Genomic DNA, 22490 nt, shown 5'->3' with positions numbered 1-22490 from the left:
AACAATCATGAAAGATTGTGAACATATCAGTCAAGGGGTTCATAAGGAGTATCTATGCACGTTCATAGGAAGTCACAGCTATGTGCAATAGTTCAAGAAACCCAGATTTAACTCAGTAAACCCATGCACCCTGAATCTAAAGTTTAGGTAACATGTTTCTTAAAAATTGCTTTTTTATTTGCTGTAAGCTGCTCTTAACAGATTAAAAAGGAGCATGGACTTTATAAGCTGAAAGAAATAGCATGAATGTACCTTATACAGTTAGAATATATTATAAATGCAGTTAAACTGTATAAGCATAAAATCCAAAAATCAAGATTCTTACATTAGCTTCATAGAGGGATAAAAGTTCAGACAGCATCACAACAAGTCAAGTGAACTTTGCACTCAGAAGTCCTGAACAGCAATTCCTACATACCTCCATTTTGAGACACTGTAGGAGACTAGTTCACTGATCTTAGAAAATGCAAATAGCAGGACAAGTAGTGGTGTGGTTTCCTCTTCTTAGAACCATTGTTATTTTTTTCTCCCAAGTTTTGAACCCATTATGAGAACAGCTTCATTTATTGAAAGAAACACATAGCAAACTAAGGAGTAATTCATTGTATTTGTAACAAATGAAGTTAAATACATGGATTGCCAGGAGAAGGGAAACATGCATGAAAAGCTGGGTTTTATTTCCATTTGCATACAGTAGAGTTAGGTTGTGAACATCTGTGAACTTTGAAGCTATCATCCCAGGGATTACACCCAAATTAGAAAAAGAAAGTGGGAATCAGAAATACTTGCAAGCAATCACCTGCTAACTCCTAAAGGCATAGAAGTTTGGCAGACAAGCATTTGCTGAAACACCCACTAATATTGACACTAATGAATGTCACAACCACCTGAAACGCCAGCATTCTCAGGAGTCACACACCTGGCAGACACAACATCTTAACAGTTACCCCACAGCACCAGCTGAGTATTGGGAAAACAAAGCACCACTTCTATTCTGATCAAAACAAGATCAGAAGTTGCCATATCCTTTTCCTGTAGTGTAAACAATCACATATCCACTCAACACATGGAAGTAGTTAGGAAGGCAGTTCAAACAAGCTCATATATGTAACTGGAGGCTACACTCCATAGACTCTGGAAAATTTATGCTTACCAAGATGATCACTTTAGAAGCTACAAATAGTTTACTCTGTTGGCATCTCTTGTCATGTGAAGAACTTCATCAGAGTGCACTACGGCAGATTCTGCACTGACCATGTTTCTCCTAACTCAGCTTTTTCAAGCAATTCCATGAAAGGCAGATGCTGAGATGTTGTTTTCATCTACTGAGTTACATACACCTTGTGTATTTTGAGACCTAGAGTTACAGAATCTTACATTCTTCTAATCTCATCTGAGAAAAATCTATGGGGAAAGAACAAGAGGCGAATAAGGATTTTTCTTGCTCTGCTTCTGTCCACAGTAGAGAACAGTTATTGAAAAAAATGCTAGAGTGATATCTGGCCTCATGGAAGTTTATGTGAATTTAAGGGACCTTGAGAGGGCCAGGATTTCACACTGTTTTTCCTTCCACGACTGCCATCTCAACGCAATCTGTTCTCTGCTAGCCCTGTATTTATTCAGCACATATCCTTTATAAAAGGAGGAGTCTGGCTGTTTACTTTCATACTCTGATGAAAAATTTAATTTCATACTCTGGTTAAAAATTTAAGAAAACTTGAGGAAAGGTGATGAATCCCAAGAGGAAGTCCAACCTAGAATTTGAACCATGCATCTCATGTCCCATATGGTTTATTTACACCCCAGTGTTTTTACACAAAATAACTTTCTTATAAATAGATGAATTAACAATCAATATTTCATTGTTAAGCTGGCTTCCCTTTTTTCTTCGCTGGACCTTTGTAGCCTTTGGCCTTTCTTCGCAAGCTTCTCCGATCTACAACAGGTACCTCGATTTCTGCCTCCTCAGAGCTACTGTCAGCAGCCTGCTCCACTGCTGTCTGTGTGTACTGATCCATCCGCTCAACAGACTCTGAGTGCTCTTCCAACTGGTTCTTCTGTTCTTCCTGTCCAGAAGGCTGCTGAAAAGAAAAATTCTCGAGTTCAACCACTATCAAAGAGCTCTGACTCACAGCAACAGGGGCCTCCTGTGAGTTCTGCCCTGCTTCCTCATTTTGATCTTCTAATGAGGAAGATGTTTTGGGTGACAGATTTTCAGAGAGAGATTCTTCTGCTGCTTCAGGTACCATAGGGCTGGGCAGGTCATTGCCAGAGGCATCTTCCTTTGAAGCTGAAGCAGCTGCATTTTCAGTGGTGGTCTTTTCAGCTTCTTGCTGTTCTTCAGTGCCACCCTCCTCCACTAACGTATCTCCTTCAGTCTGCACTTCTGAATCACTTGCATTCAGATCCTGTAGGGGCAGAGGAAGAGTGCCAAAACAACCAAAGGGACAGTTAATTGAAGATATAAAAGGCTGAACAACCACTGCCCCTAGGCAGCAATCTCAAAAAATATTTTGGTATTCAGCAGTTTTTAATACTTCATGTACAGTCAAACCAGTACTTTTCTCCTTTTTGTCTGAGACTACTTTATAAGCTGCACTGGATATACAAAATTGCTCTCTTATTTCCAAATTCAAATTATTCAAAGGATTATTCACGTACAGTAAAAACATTCTGAAATTGATCCCAGGAAAAAAATAGGTTTTGTTTTGGACACGTACATTATCATTTCGTTAGCATACAACAATCTGCTTTTGGACTATAAACAAAAGACAGTAAAATCTGTGCATAGAAGGGTCTTTTAGCAGTAATGAATTGCTTGTACACTTCCATCAGGACAGAATTACTAGGCAAAGTAAGGATGTGGCTTTTCACTCCTATCCAACAATATTTTAGTGAGAAAGAGCTGTTTCATTACTGCCAAGGCAAATTGGAGCAATGTTTCTTTTTGCTACCACATGCATATATGCTCCACTTCTGCGTATTAAAATAGAAGCATTAGTATATTCTGCTTATGAATTTACATTATCTGGCCTAGTAATTGCTTCTCCCAAGAATTTCATATGATGGTAAGGGCTAATGTCTATCTGTTACTTAAAAGAAAAAACAGCAAGGTAAGTACACTCTGAAGGAAAGATGACTTTAAATTGTTTCCTCACCTTCTCTACTATAGTGTCTTCCGAAGATTCTGCTGAAGAATCATGGATTAAAGGAGCAGCCACTACTGCGGTTTCTTCTTGACTCTCAGCCTTCAATTGTGATTCACCACTTAAAACTTCATTTCCTGTTTCCTCTTCAGCCATAAGTGAGGTCTTATCAGTTTCCTCTGTTACCTCACTATTAAGAGAGTCTGATGGAATTTCCTAAAAAAATCATATATTTTAAGTCAAGATTATGCCCAGCCATTGTTCCCTAACACTACTGGGTGTACCTGATGTAAATTTGCAGCTTAATGTGAGAAGCAGATCACTCAGGTACCTAGAAATGTGTACTAAGAAGGCAGAGCTTATTGCAGAATAGCTAACTTAACCAACATACTAGCTTAGCATCATCACCCACACTAAATTTCTGACCATTGCTTACATTGTCAAAAGCCAAACCAAGCAGTTTTTAATGCAGCTCAAGCATACATTCTGCAGCCTTTCCTTGAACCAACATAGTGAGAGATCCACTTTCTCACTGATCAGTAAGCACATAAAACCCTGGATGCTAGACATAAAGGGTACTCACAGTTTTAAATTCAAGCTGTTAACAAGTTGTAGGTAAAAGCTATATTTAAACATCAAAGCAAGCAACTTTAAGTGGCGAAGCAAAAAGAGTCAACAATAGTCACCAAAGCATACCAGCTATTGGCTTCTTCAAATAAACTTTTAAAAAAGAAATTAGAGATACTGGATTAAATCTTGACCTTACTCCAGTTCTCTAGAATATCTGAGTAGGGGAAATGAATTAAATTAGGTTGGTAGATGAGCTAGAAATTCACCTTACTGAAAATCTTATAAACTATATTGTTCAAAATAAGTATAATAGAATATTCCCTGAAGCTAATGCTTTACTAGCCTTAGCTTCTTAGATATAAGCTTTCAGCTCTGGAGTCCCAAACATAAGGAGGACATGGAGCTACTGGAGCGAGTCCAGAGGAAGGCCATGAAGATGATCCGAGGGCTGGAACATCTCTGCTATGAAGACAGGCTGAGAGAGTTGGGGCTGTTCAGCCTGGAGAAGAGAAGGCTCCGGGGTGATCTTATTGCAGCCTTCCAGTACTTAAAGGGGGCCTACAGGAAAGCTGGAGAGGGACTTTTTACAAGGGCATGTAGTGATAGGACAAGGGGCAATGGATTTAAACTGAAAGAGGGCAGATTTAGATTAGATAGAAGGAAGAAATTTTTTACATTGAGGGTGGTGAGACAGTGGAACAGGTTGCCCAGAGAAGTTGTGGATGCCCCATCCCTGTAAGTGTTCAAGGCCAGGTTAGATGAGGTTTTGGGCAACCTGGTGTAGTGGAGGATTTCTCTGCCCATGGCAGGAGGGTTGGAACTAGATGATCTTTAAGGTCCCTTCCAACCCTTATGATTCTATGATTCTATGATTCTATGATTCTATGATTCTATGATTCTATGATTCTATGATTCTATGATTCTATGATTCTATGATTCTATGATTCTATGATTCTATGATTCTATGATTCTATGATTCTATGATTCTATGATTCTATGATTCTATGATTCTATGATTCTATGATTCTATGAGCATTGGTACGAAAAAAAATAGAGTTGATAGGCACATGGATCAAGGCAGCAAGGACTATACTTCACAGAAACTGCAGTTGTATTCCAAACTTATCTGCTATCACTATCACATCCAGCTGACCTCTTTTTCACTCCGTTTCTCAGAGGGTGACACATGTAGCTCCGCTTCTGATACAGGCTGGTCCTCATTTTCAACAATGGTTTCTTCATCTGTCTCAACAATATTCTCAGGTATTTCTACTAAGTCTTCAGATGTATGGGGATGAAATTCTACCCTGCAGCAGGTATTAAGATATATCCTTTAATTCTTCAGATTAATACATAATTTTTCTGATCTCAGCAGTAAAATTCTTTCAAGACCAAGTGCTGTATCACATGCTTGCCATAGGAAGTAAGAATTCAGAAAGATAAATTCATCTAAAAATGGCTAACTCCTCTTTAAGGATAAAAAAGAAGCAACTAGTAAAAATTGCTTTGGTAATTATAAAATGAAGACATCTTGCTTCCATTTTATGGCAACAGAAGTCAGAAATTTAAGTCTGTTATTTTACATTTAGAAAAACAGTATTCCATTACATATTTAGAAGCCACAAAGGGGTGAAAAAGGAATCAACTTCACCCACCCCCACTGTAGAAACAGTTTAAAATTATGGAGTTATAAACGTAAATATGTTTGTATAATTGCTGAATGTACATACATTACAGAGACCATGGCCAGAAGACAATTCAAGGCAATAAACACATCATGGCTGAAGAGGATTCAATCAGCTAGAGATTACATTAGCAAAGAGCTAGAGATGAAGCTGTGATGCAGCTGATGGGTAGTAACACTATGTCAAACATTTGGTTCTCATTTTTGAGATAAAACTTAGACTAACTGAAGTATGACACACAAGGAAAGAAAAAAGTACATGCAATAGATTTGCAGGAGGCTGCTTCATGATCTCATAATAAAGGCAGTATTGGAAGGTTTTATCCCAGGTCCTGTTTTGAGATGAAGGCACTCCATAGCAGAAAGCCCCTGACAGAAGAGCCTGCTGCATTTGCTAATGTGCACAGAAGGAAAGAGCCAAGCTCATACCCTGCCCTGTTGCCATTGGGATTCCCCTTCGGTCTGTTCACAAACACCATGTTACACATCTTGTTCAAAGGAGCAGTGGCGCCTCGTTGACTTCATTTTGCAAAGCCCAAAATACTGACATTCAATAACAGGCTAGTCCTCTCACATACCAACTAGCCAATTATTAGTAGTAACAGGGCAAAGAATTTCTCAACCTGTGGCAGCAAACTATGCCATTTGGCCTGTCTGAACCAGCTTAGGGCAGCACCCTGACAGTGCAGGACAGCAGTGTTCTATCTCTGTAGTTCTACAGAGCAATTTAAACACAAAAATTAGGCTGTACCCAGCTGAAGACCTCAGCTTCATGTGAAAAAAAGAACAAACTAATTTTGTTTAAAGAAATCTAATGGAACAAGTTTGAGGGATTTCCTAGAAAATAATCAAGTTATCTTCAGTTTTTCCAAAGAGGTTTTTGGGGTTGCAGTGGTTTTTTTTTTTTTGAAAGAGACTACAATAGGGAGAGACACATGGAGGTGAGGAGGCAGCATGTGTCTATGAGCATACATCTACTCACACACAGGAAGGGGGAGGAAGGAGCAATTTATTTAATAGCCACAGTTCTGCCTTCTGTATGGAAGTCAGTGCAAACTAGTATTTCAGGCCCTGTCTTGTATGAATTATTATAGCACTCAAGCAGTACAATTCTTCACATCCCCATTTAACAATTATTACACTGGGTAACATCCTTTAAACTGGAAACAACTTATTTTCTCCCAGGGTATAAGTTTGGATATGATGGGTTTATATCCGATTTTGTCTAAACAAAGGGCTTTACTTTGAAGACAGGTGGCTCCCTATAACTCTTTCATTATTAAGTGACAAGCAGTAATCAGCTCCCAAGTTAAACAGTCAGATCTTGTTTTACTGCAATATGCCACTATAACAAGAGGTCAGGAAGACACATCTCTCCAAAGATCACAGAGCATTGTGGATACATGTCCAGTTACTTTATGACAAGAAACTATGCTGTATGAATACAGATGTTTTTATCTTCATGCAGATTTAGTTAGAACAGAACACCCTCAGACCTCACTGTTTTCTTACTGTTCTTTCCAGTATCTCCCAAGCTTTCAGAGACACTACATTTTGGTGCAATCGCACTTCAGGTGATGTCTCAGTTCTCGCCCACATCAGGCTTTATTTTCAATAATTTTAAAATCAAGCAAGTAAAGTAGGAAGTGAGAAGAAATACCAAGCAGCACACTGAGACAGTGATGTAGTTTGTGACTGTCCAAGCAGCAAAATAACGAATCAGTAAAATATGGGTTCCTTTACCTGATTTTTGACACATGAGGAGCACTTTCTTTACCTCCTTGGGAAGTCCCAGGTTCAGATTCCTGGTGACTTTTTCCTGTCTTGGGACGTTTTAAACAACTGCCTCGTATCCGAATGGAAACAGGAGCTATGTTAGGGTCTTAGGAAAAGAAACACAAAACAATAAAATAAATGCAAGCGAAAAAAAAAGCAGTCTACGATCTGCATGTACTTTTCTCCCCATAGTATTTCATGAAAACAACTGAGTGCAAGTAAAACAGCATTTCATTGTGGTACTATTTTTCTGAATACACATGCATAACGTCTTTGCCAAGACTCATAACAATTTTATTCAAAGTCCTTTAAAAGGTTCCTGAGTTGAGCCTCAGCACCTTAAAGGAAGGCATGTTTCTGTATGCTTTGCAGATGAGTACACTAGTATTGAAAGCAGTAAAAATCCATATAACCTATTATCGGGGGGACCTTATCGCTCTCTACAATTACCTGAAAGGAAGTTGTAGGGAGATGGGGGTCGGTCTCTTCTCCCACATTATGAATGACAGGACGAGAGGGAATGGCCTCAAGTTGCACCAGGGGAAATTTAGGTTAGATATCAGGAAAAGTTTCTTTACAGAGAGGGTTGTGAAGTATTGGAACAGGCTGCCCAGGGAGGTGGTGGAGTCCCCATCCCTGGAGGTGTTTAAAAACCATGTAGATTTGGTGTTGAGCAATATGATTTAGGGACCGTGACAGTGCAGGGTGAACGGTTGGACTCAATGATCTCGAAGGTCTCTTCCAACCAGATGATTCTATGATTCTAATCCACAGTTATCACAATACTGATAATCAAGGTTATTGTTACCTTTAGATGTGCTTGGATAGACATCTATTGATTCTTTACCTTTTTGAGAGGCAGTCTGTGAAGCAAAAGCAAAGCTAATGTTATTCCAAAAACTTCTGAATTGATTTAAATACCTTCATCTACCTATCTGTGGTTGTATCTTTCTACAGTGATATTTAATAGTAATGATCCCAAGGAAGTGCAGCTACAACATTGTTAATTCAAGATACTTACATGTATGTATCTTGTCTCTCAACAGATTTTTTTTTAGTTATCTTTATTACAAGGATGAGTATTTTTTTATGTATTTTACATCTGGCCTCAAGACAAAAAGATAACACTTGAAAGTAACCTATCATTATAAACAACACTACAAAGTTTTTTCCTAGCCATTCAATTTTTTACAGGTATCCACATAATTAAATGCTAGAAGTCTTTTTTTTGTTTTCCCTTTCTGTATAAACCCAAAAGACTACACTATAGTAGCTGACAAAATTTAACAGGAAAGTTTTATTTTTATATTCTATTTTGCAGTCTTATTTTTATCATGGCAGCCCATGTAGAAAAAGAGATCAGACAAGACAAACACAGAACTTAGTGATTCAGCAGTAATGCAGGTTATATGCATAGCCAGCACAAGCAGCTGCTTATGTCAGAATTCCCTCTCCCTACAGCTGGGAAGCACTGTGGTCAAGCACTTCATACTCTGATTCGGGTACAAGCTGTACACATTAAAATAAAGTTATGCACATTGTTCTTCCTTAGCTGCTGAAGGTAAACTTGAACTGACAATAACCAACAGCCAGGTGTTCTGCCACCTTTCCAGCTTCACTTCCAAGGAGGCCAGCAAAAACTGGCCATATTTACATTCTGCTGCTGGAAACAGTTTCAAGTGAGTTTCATACATAAGAATTTGTAGAGTAATGACAAATTTTCTAGCATCAAAACACATAAAATAGGGAGCACTAAGTGAAAGGTGAAAAGGAAAGTTGGGAAATGTTTTTTCCTGGTTTGGGGGAAGATGGGTATTTTGTTTTGTTTGGCGGTCCAACAGCTTTCAAAGCATTGCAGAACTGCTTATGGATAGCGCAGCTGCCAAGAAGAGAGCTGCCAGCAATTAGCAATTCTACCAAGCTATGAGGAGTTGAAGCACTTTGGCATCTACTGTCTTCCTCTTCCAGGAAGACAGTAAGATGCTAAAGTGACAAGGCTTCAGTTTTTAATTCACAGCAACAAAAATCTTAAGAATTACTATCCTTTTGTTATCTTCTCCAAGTATATCCATATAGCTCTACAACCAAGCCATAGATTTTTAGATTCTCTTGCTGATATGATCATTATTGGAATTCGAATCCAGAACTCAGTGATGATATGCAAGACAAATGAAAGATAATGGCTGCTTCTGGTCACTTAGAGACTAAAAACACCACAACTTTGCTGTCAGTTTTGCTCTGGGAAATGCTAATTTTCTCAACTAGGAAAAGAAACATTTGCCTTACATTTCAAATCTAAATTTTAGATACTAATAGCTGAGAATATTGATTCAGCCATTATTTCCTATTTTTAATTAAAGCATTGACTTCTATGAGAGCATGGTCATGTCAATACTACAGATAGTTGTGAAGAACACAAATTGAGGCTCACCATATTTGGAGCTACAAGTTATTCTCAAGCATATTCTGTATGGTGTCAGAACACAAATGAGATTGAATATTATGAAGCTGTTCCTCTAAGACATGAATATATCCATGATCACATATCCATCTGTAGCTGAAATCTGACTGGTATTTCAAATATGTACAAAGGAAGATGCAGTCCTATATGGACAATGTATAACCCTGAATGCAAACTAAACACTTTTTGTTGTATTCAACTGTGATGTGAACATGAGCTTCTATGAACACTTTTCCTCATTCTCTCTGCTTTTAATGATGACCCTACCATTCAACAGCCTTTCTAGACATTTAATCTCAGAGCACACCGAAATACTCTCCCTTCTTTAAGCAACTAGCAAACAGCTCAAATTGTAGACCCTGACAGCTGTGGCACAGACTCTTTACATTCATGGGGGCACCCCACATCCCCACAAAAAAACACCCTGGTATTTTTTAACCCCAGCTTAGTCATGGGTCTTACATCAGTGGGAAGCATTATATCCACCCAAAAAGTAACAAGAGCACTTGTCTCTTTACTTAAAAAGTGCAGACTTGAGCCAATTCAATTACAATGAGATAGACAAAAAGTATTTCTCATACTTAGTTTTTTTAGTAACAAAGCAAAGCAATCAAAGGCTTTCTGGTAAAAGCCATGGGTTCCATCAGACTCTCTGCCAATTCAAGTGAAGAGATACAGAAAGTACAAGCTCTCTGCATAACCCAGGACTGTTCGAGAACTTGAAATATCAAGCAAGCATAAAGTCAGTTGATCAAACATACTAATCTCTTGAAATCCTTCATTTCTTAAGTTCAGAAATGTATTCTTTTATAGAAGTTAAAAATATCTACTAAACATAAACAACAAGTGAAGTCAGAAGAATAGGACAAGATACACTATACGAGCATAGAAAACTTGAAAGCTCTCAAGCCTTTTCAATACATGGATAACAGCCTGTACAGACACCTACTCTTGAGTGTGTTCCTTGCTCAGTGTTCTCTCCACTTGCTTCTGACACTGTTGCAGACTGCTGAAGATTAACCTCTGTTTGGACATTCTCGTTTTGGATGCTCTCATTTCCTCTCCGAGAGCCTTCTGCTGTTCAGATTTCAAAGAGGAAACAGGAAACAAAATTATAGTACCTTTGTATAACAATTAGCCATTTCAAATATGATCTCACAGATTTCAGGACAGAAAAATCTTTCTGCTAGTTTCCATGGGCAGTGATCACAGAAGTCACTGTTGTACCTGTAGAGTGTTTGTTCAACTTTTACAAAGCATGAGAAAAAAAACACAAACTAAAGCATTCATACCTGCAATTGTGACCCTTTCCTTTTGCAGTTTAGATACGATAGATGTTCTCTGGAACGAAAATCCTGCTCCCCTCACTTCCCACAAAAGGTTACGATTCCCAGGGTACTTCTCAAGATATTGCTTACAAACTGAACAAACATAAGAAAAAACACTTTCCATTATTATATTAAACTGCAAGCAAAGATGGATAGGATTTTTTTATCCTTTTCTAAGCACCTACAGCTTACCGGTCACTGTCTCTGCCAATCACAAGACCCAACCCAGGATGGAAGGGCTCTTAGATTGAGGATATAGTCAAGTATTTTTTGTCACCCCACGTTATTATAGGCACTCATGAAAAGCACTCTTTGGGAATGCAAACATTACCATTGCATAGTTTATCATCCACCCACTGTTCACTTCTGGAATATTTTCTTCTTTGCTGTCCCTCGACTTCTTTTATCCCAATACACATACTATACATCCACATGGAGAGGCATACTTTAACATTATTCTGTAGTAGCCACCAGGAAAACCACCATTTTTCACCCAGTTCACTACGGATGCACAATCTCAGTGGACAAGATCCCTGTTGCACCTTTCCTTGACCAGGGAAATGGATTAGTCATTAAACTCTGCTCAAGACAGTTTGCTGGTTGAAGCCTAACAAACCAGGCACAGTCAGATCCAACAACAGACAGTGGTACGTGGAAAAGCAGAAAACTTCCAATGCCTAATAAGGCCAGATAAAAGTGTTCATAAAAGGAAGCCTGACAGATGGCATAAGAATAGGACAAGCCAAACAAGGCAAAGGAAACTTGCTTCTCTCCTGAACAGTCCCAAGTAAGAGCATTTCTAGAATGTGTGTCATGTCCTAGATGACATAACCCTCTCGGGTTGGAGGGGGATACAGAGTAACATCACAGCAGCAGAAAGCCAATGGAGATCCAATAATCATGCAGAGGATTAAAAAGCTGATCAGGAACTACTTCATCTTAAACAAATCAGGATCTTTAACCTTCACTGAAGAGCAGAACATTTAATTCAAAAACTGAGCATGCAGGCACAAACATAGAGCCTGAATGACAGCACTCATTTAGACGAGTAAAGAAAACAGAAGAACAGGAGAACAAATCAAAGAGCTTGCCTGTGAACATGAAAGATGACAGCGGGTATCGTAGGCCAAGAGCATCTCCAGTAAAGGAATTCACAAAGTCTTCCAACATGATTAGCCCAGAGTCTTTCCCACGATATTTCTTTCTTACAAACATCGTGTATAGCACTGGCAGCTTATAATTCTCATTACAAGTACCACTACAAATACTTCCTGAAATAATAGGAGGCAAAAATAAAATTCATCAGTACTTCAGCATTAACATGCTGCAGCTTATAAATTACAAAAACCTTTATTTGAATAAAAGTTATACAAGGCTATATAAGTATAAATAATGTAAAATTATATTAATATAATTACACATTAAATAATATTTTTATGAAATTATTTTTGTAACTTATAATGTTAATTAAAAATAAATAATTGATATCAGCCATTTATTGGCTCTTTGGGCAAGCCTCATAATATTGCCAAGATAGATCAATAGATTAGTTGTCAGAAAAATCTGTAGTACCAGGAAAGAATTGCAGGGATAGAGAGCAAAGGCTCACTTCGAAATCTCACTACACTATTCCGTAGGAAAGCTACACTAAAAACGAAGCTGAGAGAGGGAGGACGGAAAGAGACAATAAAATTATTGAATCACACTTTTATGTAGGTTACATCACTCCTCAGGAAAAATATGAAGACTGTAACTCAACTCTTGTTTAAAGACTGAAACAGTAATTCCAATTTTTTAAATGAAACCACAAAAAAATCCTAGGACACTTTACACTCGAATTCTCCCATAAACTACACATTATCCATAATTAAACAGAGATGATACAGACTGTCACAACACATAGGTACTTCAGTATCAGAGGACTCTGATTCTGAAGGTACTTCAATATCAGAGGACTCACTTTTGGTGACAAAAGGATGCCATACAATGGCATTAAGATAGCCCATCAGCTATCTATTTTCAGGCCCTTGTTTTGTGAGTCAGTGTGAACTATGCCAAAAAAAATTGCCCTTTCCTCGAAGAATGCCAAAGAGAAGTATACAGTTGTCTATACAACATAGTCATAGAATCATAGAATGGTTAGGGCTGGAAGGGACCTTCAAAGGTCATCTAGTCCAACCCCCCTGCAAGGAACAGGGATATCTCCAACTAGATCAGGTTGCTCAGGGCCTCGTCCAACCTGGCCTTGAACGTCTCCAGGGATGGAGCATCCACCACCTCTCTGGGCAACCTGTTCCAGTGTTCTACAACTCTCATGGTAAAAATTTTTTTCCTAATATCCAATCTGAATCTACCTCCCTCTATTTTAAAACCATTACCCCTTGTCCTATCACAACTGGCCCTCCTGAACAGCCTCTCCCCATCTTTCTTGTAGGCCCCCTTGAGGTACTGGAAGACCGCTATAAGGTCACCCCAGAGCCTCCTCTTCTCCAGGCTGAACAGCCCCAACTCTTTCAGCCTGTCCTCATAGGAAAGGTGCTCCAGCCCTCTTATCATCTTCGTGGCCCTCCTCTGACCCTCTGCAACTGGTCCATGTCCTTCTTATGTTGGAGGCTCCAGAACTGGACGCAATACTCCAGGTGAGGTCTCACGAGCGCAGAGTAGAGGGGGAGAATCACCTCTCTCGACCTGCTGGCCACGTTCCTCTTGATGCAGCCCCGGATGCGGTTGGCTTCTGGGCCACAAGAGCACATTGCCGGCTCATATTGAGCTTCTCGTCCACCAGTACTCCCAAGTCCTTCTCCTCAGGGCTGCTCTCGATCCATTCTCCGCCCAGTCTGTATTTGTGCCTGGGATTGCCACGACCCAGATGTAGGACCTTGCACTTGGCCTGGTTAAACTTCATGAGGTTGGTACGGGCCCACCTCTCCAGCCTGTCAAGGTCCCTCTGGATGGCATCCCTCTCTTCCAGCGTGTCGACGGCACCACACAGCTTGGTGTCATCGGCGAACTTGCTGAGGGTGCACTCCATGCCACTGTCCACGTCACCGACAAAGATGTTGAAGAGGGCCGGGCCCAACATGGATCCCTGAGGGACGCCACTCGTGACCGGTCTCCACTTGGACATTGAGCCGTTGACCACTACTCTCTGAGTGCAGCCATTGAGCCAATTCCTTATCCACTGAGTGGTCCATCCATCAAACCCATGCCTCTCTAGTTTAGAGAGAAGAATGTCGTGCGGGACAGTGTCAAAAGCTTTGCACAGGTCCAGGCAGATGATATCTGTTGGTCGACCCTTGTCCACTGATGCTGTCACCCCATCATAAAAGGCCACCAAGTTGGTCAGGCACAATCTGCCTTTGGTGAAGCCATGTTGGCTGTCACCCACCACCTCCTTGCTCTCCATGTGCCTTAGCATGGTTCCCAGGAGAATCTGCTCCACGACCTTGCCAGGCACAGAGGTGAGGCTGACTGGCCTGTAGGCTGTAGTCTTTGCAGCCTTGTACTTTTGAGACCAAAGAAGATATTTCTCTTTGTTTTGAAGCACGGAAAACATGGACAGAGAGGTTACATTACTTGGATATCCTTTGGTGCAGCAGTCAAGCTCCATCACTCCTTCCTAACCATCTGTTTCCAGAGCTGTCTTTCTCCACATAGACTACTCATTTGGAGAATACAGCCACAGTTGAACATGGCTGAAATACTGATAATGCCTAGAAAGATTAGCCTCCAGTGTTTGCCAACGCAGGACAAGCAAATGAAAGTTCATGAGAAATATAACAAGTGAACGTGAGTATAGCAAAACTTCTGTACCACATAAAGAAGTGTCCCCATTCTAGACTAAAAATAGAATTACTCTTCTAATTTCCAGCTCTATAAGACCATAACAAAAATGACTGCAATGTAAATACTACTTTGTGACCACCACACTACAGCAACTTTGACATTAAAAATACTACTGAGACTTATACAAACTATGCAATGCATAATTTCTATAAAAAAAGAAAAAAACACAAAAAGAAAAGAAAGACAATGAGAACAAGTTAACTGGTTGCTTTCCTATCTTGATTGCCAGACCAGAATAGGTCAGTGACCCCAACGGTTTACTATTTTAAACAGTTTGTAAAGGCATATATGTATCTTAGATGGGCAAGCCTCTAGTACCATCATTAATCCTGAATTAGTTAACCCCCTTTAGAGATGAAAAGCACCAGACTGTCTCTCCTTGATCGAATATCAATATTCTACAAAGCGCTATCAATGTGCTAAACAGTCTACCAAACCACTAAGTTTTATTCAGAAAAAAAAAGAAAAACAAAAAATCCAAAATAACTAAAGAAAAATTATAATACTTAAGAAAACCAGAAAACCAACAGGAAGTCTGTAACATTAATAATAAACCTGCCAGCTCAATTGTAATGTGAGGGAACACGTGTGGAAGGAAAGGGAATCTGTCATCACCAGGTGTAGCTGACTCTTATGCCTGTGAGTAAAGTTTCTATGCTGTTATGCTAGGAAATGTTTACATGATAGTGATACCTGATTCTACAATCATTTCAGATAAACAAGATCCCTGCATTCTGGAGCAAGGTCAAAAAACAAAAAAAAAACCCTGAAACAAAGATCAAAAAAACAAGCACAGGCCAATCTAACTGTAAACAACTGCTCTACAGAAAAAAAGAAAAAGCTTTTGGATATACCTCATTTCTACAGTTTCAAATATATTTTGTAGAATATGAAGAAATGTAAGAACTCTCTTAGATAGCTAAAGCGCATAAGCATTTAAGCTAGAAATTGAGTGATCTGACTTATGATTTGAGGAAAACACCAACTCATCAGGTCTGCAAGGCTTGTCAAGTCTACTAAATACAATATGCTCCAAATAGGCTCCCTAGCTTCCCCCTCCCCTACCACCCGCCCCCCCTCCCCCCCACCCCCACTCCCCGATCCCACAATACTCAAGTGTTCTACCTTTAGGTTTAACAGAGTAGAAGCCAATGGCCTCTCCTTTTTTCCACAAGATCTTAGCATATTCCTGGCTACCATGACAGAGAAAAGGGATCTCATTTCTTTCCATTTCTTGCGTCCGATAGATAACTCGATTCAGAACATAGAGAACAATCCTTTCTCCTATAGACTTCACCTAAGGAAATAAAAAGAGCATCTTAGAAGAGTGGTCAGATTAGTTAATACTCATACATCAGGGACCTTATTTTTTCAAAGTTGCCAGTTAACACAGCTGCAGATGGAGTCAAGAGAAGCTGTTAAGTGCTAAAGCAGGATGAAGCTCTCGGGTTTGAGGGCAAGGAGATGCTCAGAAGCCACAGCAATAGGTTAAGTATAAAGCACTACCATAGACAGAGGCTATTTCATGACTGCAACGTCACTCCTAATCCAATGGGTAAAGGCCAAGTGAAGTGCTGAGAGTGGGGTGGTGGTGGAATTTTTTTTATTTTAACTCAAAACTGGTTTTGGATTTAAGAAACATTCACCAAACAACAGCAGTACACCAGCCTCAGCCTTCTCAGGCTAGCAGGCAATTGGAGTCCTACAAAGGAGAAGTGATGAGCTTCATGGCGTAGCAGGACTTGGCACACTCAATCATTGCTGACAGAGTGGCAGATAACAGGATGTGATGCAGTGAAAGAACTAGTTAGAACAGTTTCTGTGGCATGAAACAAGGAACTCAATATCCTCTTCTGTCCTGCAGGGCTCTTTTACCTATGAAATTTAAGTTCACCTAATTAATTAACTATCCTACCCACTGTGAAGGAAGAATGGAGGAATCATGCTTTCTTCCCATCGCCCAGAGTCTCAACTACCTTACCTGTGAGATTCAGCTTTCCTGATTTAATCACCATCCTACCACCTTCCATAAGAAGCTCATAAAAAAACAAGACTACATGCCAGATTCTTCAGAGTAAATTAAAAAAATATGGAAATCAAAGATGAATGCCCAGATTCCATGAATAGATATAAACTACACTCCTGGAAAAAAACAAATTTCCAGTGTTGGAAAAAAACAAAGCTCAATGCTACATAGGCATCAATAATGGTAACAAAGGTTGATGATGAGCAACAAAGCAGATACCAGGCAACTTATGTTCCCAAGCCTCATGTATTGCCACTGCAAGCCACCAGCTCCAACTCACTTCTAACAGACAGGTTCCCGATAATACTTTGAGGTTACTAGTCTCCTGATAAGACCGATAGGTACTGCTATGGTACAATGCACCACTCTACTAAGATGTTTCAGTACAACCAGACATACGATGTTCTAAAGAGTAAAGAAAAACTCTTACCATTAACACCTAAATAGCTTACATATGAAGCTACCGTACGAGAGTCACTCTTGTTCTAGACACTATCTCAGAACCAAGTTCCATTCCCTCTAGTACCTATTCCTCTATTCCCATTGACCTTGCTTTTGACTTGAGACAGCCAACTCACTCCTGAATGAAATGAAAACATGTAACATCTCTCACACTAGCTATTTGCCATTACTTGCTGCTATCTTGAAGGATAAGAGTAATTGCTAGGTGAATGTTGGAGCGCTTTACCTGATGAATCCCCTGTCTATCAGGGACAGATGTTCTCACAATGTCATCAATTGACCACCACTGGCCAGCAAGATACAGGGCTACAGCTTGAAAGAAACAAGGGGAAATGAAGAGTTAGTGATTCTTACCATTCCAAAAGAAACATTCATTAAAGCTGCTAAACAATTACGAATAACACTGTAATAACCAAGTTCAGTATCTTCTAGCTGGCACTACATTATTAATGCAGCTCTTACTCTACCCTAGTACAACGAATGTGGTGCTATACACCCCTCCCATATGCAATGCTCCCTAGTTCAAAACTTGTTTGAAAACTGAGAACAGTAAAGCCAGTGCAGTATGACATACAAGAACTGTTTGTCAGATGGAAGCACTGTCCTTCATCACTGTGCTCTAGCACCTCCTTCCACTAAAAACTGGGCCTGCCAAGAGCAGTCTCCTTCATACATGTATTTTAGTTTTGGGTTGCTAATGGATATTGATACTGAAACTGCAAGCTTCAGGGAGTCAGAAGAACGGAAAAAGGCTGATGGCCATGTGATCAGCAGTCAGAAAGAATTTGATCTATGGGCACTTGTCACAAACTTGGCAACCATACACATAGCATTAAATGGAAAGAGAAGGAAACATGGAGGACTGGAAGGGAGAAAAAGACTTGCAAAAAACAGTTAGACGTCATCTTAGCCACACTACGTTAGGACCTAAAGACAAATTTACACTTGATTCTGATCAATCACTGCTAATCTATTATGCTAATAACTGCATCTAAACTCATGGACAAATTAATGGCTTCTATGAATGCTTAATAAATTCATTTTTTGAGAGATGAGGTGTACATAAAGAGATTAAGAGACACATGTTGTACTTGGATTCAGACAAGCACCATGTTATTTTGCTGCTTATCTTCTAAATTCAATGGGTCCTGTTCTACTCTGATAAGCATGCATGCCAAGTTCTATCACTTGTGTATACGAATCCACAATAAAAATAATAGTATGGGAACAAGAATGCAGTGACCAACAAATGCAAAAATGGCAAAGTTATAAGCTACGCTAGCATGGAATGAACAAGGGCTTGGTTACACATACTTGTCACAGAAAAGAAACAGCAACACAGAGATTAAAATCTTAAAATTAAACCTGTGAGCGAGTCCTCCGGTGCAAACAAAGCAAGAACTTTGTGTGTCTGCTCTTCACCATAAAGAGGAACGAAACCCACAGTTGACAAGCTAATAGGAATCTGAAAAAGAGTGTACAATACTTCAATAAACTCTTGCTAAAACAACATTAGTAAAATATACAGAGAATGTTTAGCAGGGTAAGCAAGACAAATGTTGAAAACTCAGTGCTTAACAGTTAACTGTAAAGGACAAGCATGAGACCCTGGCCCTCACTTTAGAGACTTCTTCCTGAAGACCAACTACACTATAAAGAGGTCTGACTCTCAAGCTCTGGCAGATTTAGCTACAGTAATTTATACTGTTAAGGTCTCCACTGTCAGCAGTTTGCATTTATGTGCACAACTGAAGTAAGTTGTGCAAAGAGCCAGCAGCGTGTTCGCTTCAACTGTCCCAGCTATGCAAGCTGTCAAAGACAACAGAAGAACAAGGTAAGCAGTCAAGCCAGAAAAACTGGCACAGCAAAACTGCTGTTTGTTAACATGAGCCCTAACGTGCTAAGGAGAGACAGCTAGATTCAAAAGGGTTTTCTTCCCTTAAATTGCACACATTTTAGAAGTTTCCTAGTTGCCTGCTTGATTTCCCCTCAAGAACAACATGAGAAGGGTCAAATCAATCCACCTTTCAGAAGCTGAGTATCTTTGTGGAAAGGCATTTTCATAGAGTGGTTTGGGTTAGAAGGGACCTTAAAGATCACCTAGTTCTAAGCCTTATCCAGCCACCATTGAACACTTCCAGGGATGAGGCATCTACATCTTCACTGGGCAACCTGTTCCAGTACCTTACCATCCTCATAGTGAAAAATTTCTTCCTTCTATCTAATCTAAATCTACCCTCTTTCAGTTTAAAGTTGTTGCCCTTTGTCCTATCACTACATATCCTTGCAAAAAGTCCCTCTCCAGTTTTCTTGCAGGTCCCCTTTAGGTACTGGAAGGCTGCTAGAAGGTGTCCCCAGAGCCTTCTCTTCTCCAGGCTGAACAACCTCAACACTCTAAGCCTGCCTTCATAGGAAAGGTGATATTTTGATATTTAAATTCACATTTTCAGTATTTAATTCATGTATAAAAACTAGACACACACTAATGGTGTGGTAAATAGACTTGCTTAACCAATTTAAGATTATGCTATGCCACAAATGAGGATGTTAATACAACCAAATATTTAGGCATACAGCACCTGAAGAAACACAAAGTAATCAAGACTCTGCTTCTGCCAAGGCATTTGAAGCACTGACCTTTTATTCTCACACAGAATCCTCTCAGCTCACTTACTTTTCATTAAAGCTATACACTATTGCTTTTATTGGTATTAGTTCTAATAGAAATGCACATCTAGACAGAATCAACGTTGACCAACTTATCACACGAGGTAAGTTGTTTAAAACAAAGTATCACAGCCAGTCTCTAGTAGAACTCCCAATAACAGCAGGGAATATCTCAGATAAAAATAAAAGAATCAATTCTGAAATTAGTGAAGTTTGCTGGTCAAGAATCGAACCCAACCATGAAGAACACTGAAGGACTGAGATATAAAAAGAGCCAGTGCACTTCAGTAAATCACAAACCCCTCAGTTACAAAGATAGATTTTTATGACTGTGAGTTAGTGCTTTTTAAGAAAGAGTGCGACTCATCCGTTGAAATTTTAAGGTTTTTTAAAATTACTTAATGCATACAGATCCATTGCCTAGAAGGAGCAAATAGTCAGTGACACCCAGATTTAAACCAAATTACAGAATGAAAAAAGAGTAGAGCTTGACCCACAAATATGAACTTGGAAAATAACAAAGCTTTGCTAAAATAATAATGTAATTCAATAGTTATGGACTGGATACTTCAAATTTTAAATCTACTATTATATCAAGAAAACCAGGATTAAGGTATTTGCTGGTTCTTACTTTGCTGCGGTCTGGCAGAGTCAAGAACTCAGGATGGTATGGATCCCCCCACCGAAGTTCAGACACGTGCCTCAGTCCTGAGCTCTCCAAGTCAACGTGACTGTAGTTGTTCAACATATCCACAGGGAACGACATCCTTTTGAGAAAAAAGCAACATTACTACTGTAGGTAGTTTGAGAGATACAATGCACAGTTTATCACATATTCCTACTAAACTTGTAACTAAGACTGTTGAACATCCCCCCTCTGCTGCTCCCTCTCAGAGCCCTCTATATCCAAGCCAGAAAGGAGAAATGCTCCAGGCATTTAATTATGATGGTACCTATTAACATCCAATCTGTAAACCAATACATGAACCCAATCTGTCTTTAAGCAGAAAAGGAAGAATTTAGCCCATAGATCCCCCTAAATGTGACAGATTTTCAATGTACAACCCTCTGGTTTGCAGCACATGTACGATGGACCATATCCTGCCTTGAGGTAGCAGGCTTAGTTATGTCCCTCCCAGCTGATGTTTTTGAGGTCACAGATTGAGCAATAAGTAGCTGGTCAAACAAAAAGCAAAAAGCCCAAAAGACAACAAGAAGAAAGAGGAGTTCATTTTGGAGACTTTGCATTTAAAAATCCATCTCTGAAGAAACCAAAGCCTTGTTTAGAACTCCTCTCAATAACTGGCCAGTTAGTGTGCCTACCAGATGGTTGTTTCCAAAAGCATTTCAACTGTGAACAGGAGATGCTACAAGCTTGTTAAAAACAAGAGCCCACAACAGGCTAAAGAGACACTTTAAGGAGGTGACAAGACAAACTGAAGCACTGAAGACCAATCTTAGTGGCCATAGCTCCTGGAAAGCTCTTAAGATTCAACTTTTCCATGCCAAAACAGTGTCAAATTAAGATCAACAAGAGCTCCTGGCATCCATTGAGTGCTCTTCAGCCATGGCTCTTCCAGGTCTATAAAACTATAGACAGAAACAAACCCCTTGGCTCCTTTCAAGCTACAGCCCACACTCTCACAAGCATGAGCTACCACAAGTTCATGAGAACCTGTTCCAGAGAAACACAGGGATCTCTTGCAATGTCTTGCTCAGATCCCAGGGAGTCACCACCCATCTCTTAAAGACAAAGCTTTTCATAGCAGATTTAGGATTCCTAGTCTCCACTATGGAGGCTTTTTTTAAAGAAAATTTAGGTCCTAATCACCAATGATTTTTCCTTTATCTCTGGTCTCCTCCCTTTAATCCACCATTCAGTGTTCTACTGACATAAATAAATCAAACGTAAAATAAGTTTTTATTTTGACTCACCCAGTAGCAACATAAAAGTCTGCATATTAGAAGCTTTTAACAACAATAATATACTATTCTTAAGTTGCTTGAATAGATGAGACTGCTGATTCCACAATAGAGATTTCTTTTTGATAAAATTGAAAAACAGACTTGGACATGACTTCATTGGCTTTTACAACTGCTAGCTTTAATGCCTTTGCTGATGAAAACACTAATGCTTTCCTTGAATGCTATTGTTTAGATACATACACATTCCACACAGCAATTTCCTTTCAAATTCAGCTCATTCCTTCCCTTCATCTGTTGTTTGGATTTTTTCTTGCCTTCTCTTCCAGTCTCTCACATTCCTCTTGTTATTGCTCACCGCCCCTTTCAGATGCTTAGCTGCATCTCTTAATTCTCCACTTCTTTCTTCCCACCTTCCAGGTGCTGCCCTCACTAACAGGGCAGAAGCAGGCAAGAGACATCTGGCACCAGCCAACTCCATTTGCTCCTCCTGTTTGCAAGCAAAGGGACTTCAAGAGCCAAAGGTGAGGCATGCACACCTTCAAATGCAGCAGCAAGGAACAGCAGCCAGAGGAGCTGCTGCCAGGGAAGCAATTCATTC

The 22490-nt window shown here is 39.6% G+C and overlaps 2 protein-coding genes across 2 annotated transcripts in view; one reads left to right on the top strand and one right to left on the bottom strand.

Moving 5' to 3' along the window:
• Positions 1-1603: 1603 nt before the first annotated feature.
• On the bottom strand, positions 1604-20732 carry FAM169A (family with sequence similarity 169 member A). Its single transcript, XM_086630081.1, has 12 exons — positions 20598-20732; positions 18665-18764; positions 17526-17611; positions 15937-16108; positions 12057-12236; positions 10930-11058; positions 10587-10714; positions 7985-8039; positions 7144-7282; positions 4870-5023; positions 3159-3362; positions 1604-2408 (listed from the first exon to the last, which is right to left on the bottom strand). The coding sequence occupies exons 1-12, from the start codon at positions 20730-20732 to the stop codon at positions 1866-1868; spliced, it is 2025 nt and encodes a 674-aa protein (XP_086486207.1). The 3' UTR covers positions 1604-1865.
• HMGCR (3-hydroxy-3-methylglutaryl-CoA reductase) overlaps positions 13587-22490 on the top strand; it is a 213999-nt gene continuing 205095 nt past the window's right edge. Inside the window, exon 1 of the mRNA XM_086630080.1 lies at positions 13587-13604. The gene's annotated coding sequence lies outside the window, so the exon portion shown is untranslated. The remainder of the gene's footprint in view (positions 13605-22490) is intronic.

Source organism: Tauraco erythrolophus, chromosome Z (genome assembly GCF_009769465.1).
Source record: "Tauraco erythrolophus isolate bTauEry1 chromosome Z, bTauEry1.pri, whole genome shotgun sequence".
In the NCBI taxonomy this organism is placed as follows: Eukaryota; Metazoa; Chordata; class Aves; order Musophagiformes; family Musophagidae; genus Tauraco; species Tauraco erythrolophus.
The sequence above is the reverse complement of the archived record's forward strand: the minus strand, read 5'-3'. Positions and strand labels throughout refer to the sequence as shown.

Coding starts and splice junctions, on each gene's coding strand:
- FAM169A (XM_086630081.1), bottom strand. CDS start 20,732: ATGTCGTTCCCTGTGGATATGTTGAACAACTACAGTCACGTTGACTTG. Junction 10,715..10,929: donor GGAAAGGGTCACAATTGCAG/GTATGAATGCTT, acceptor AAATCTGAACAG/CAGAAGGCTCTCGGAGAGGA. Junction 7,283..7,984: donor CTATCCAAGCACATCTAAAG/GTAACAATAACC, acceptor TCTTTTCCTAAG/ACCCTAACATAGCTCCTGTT.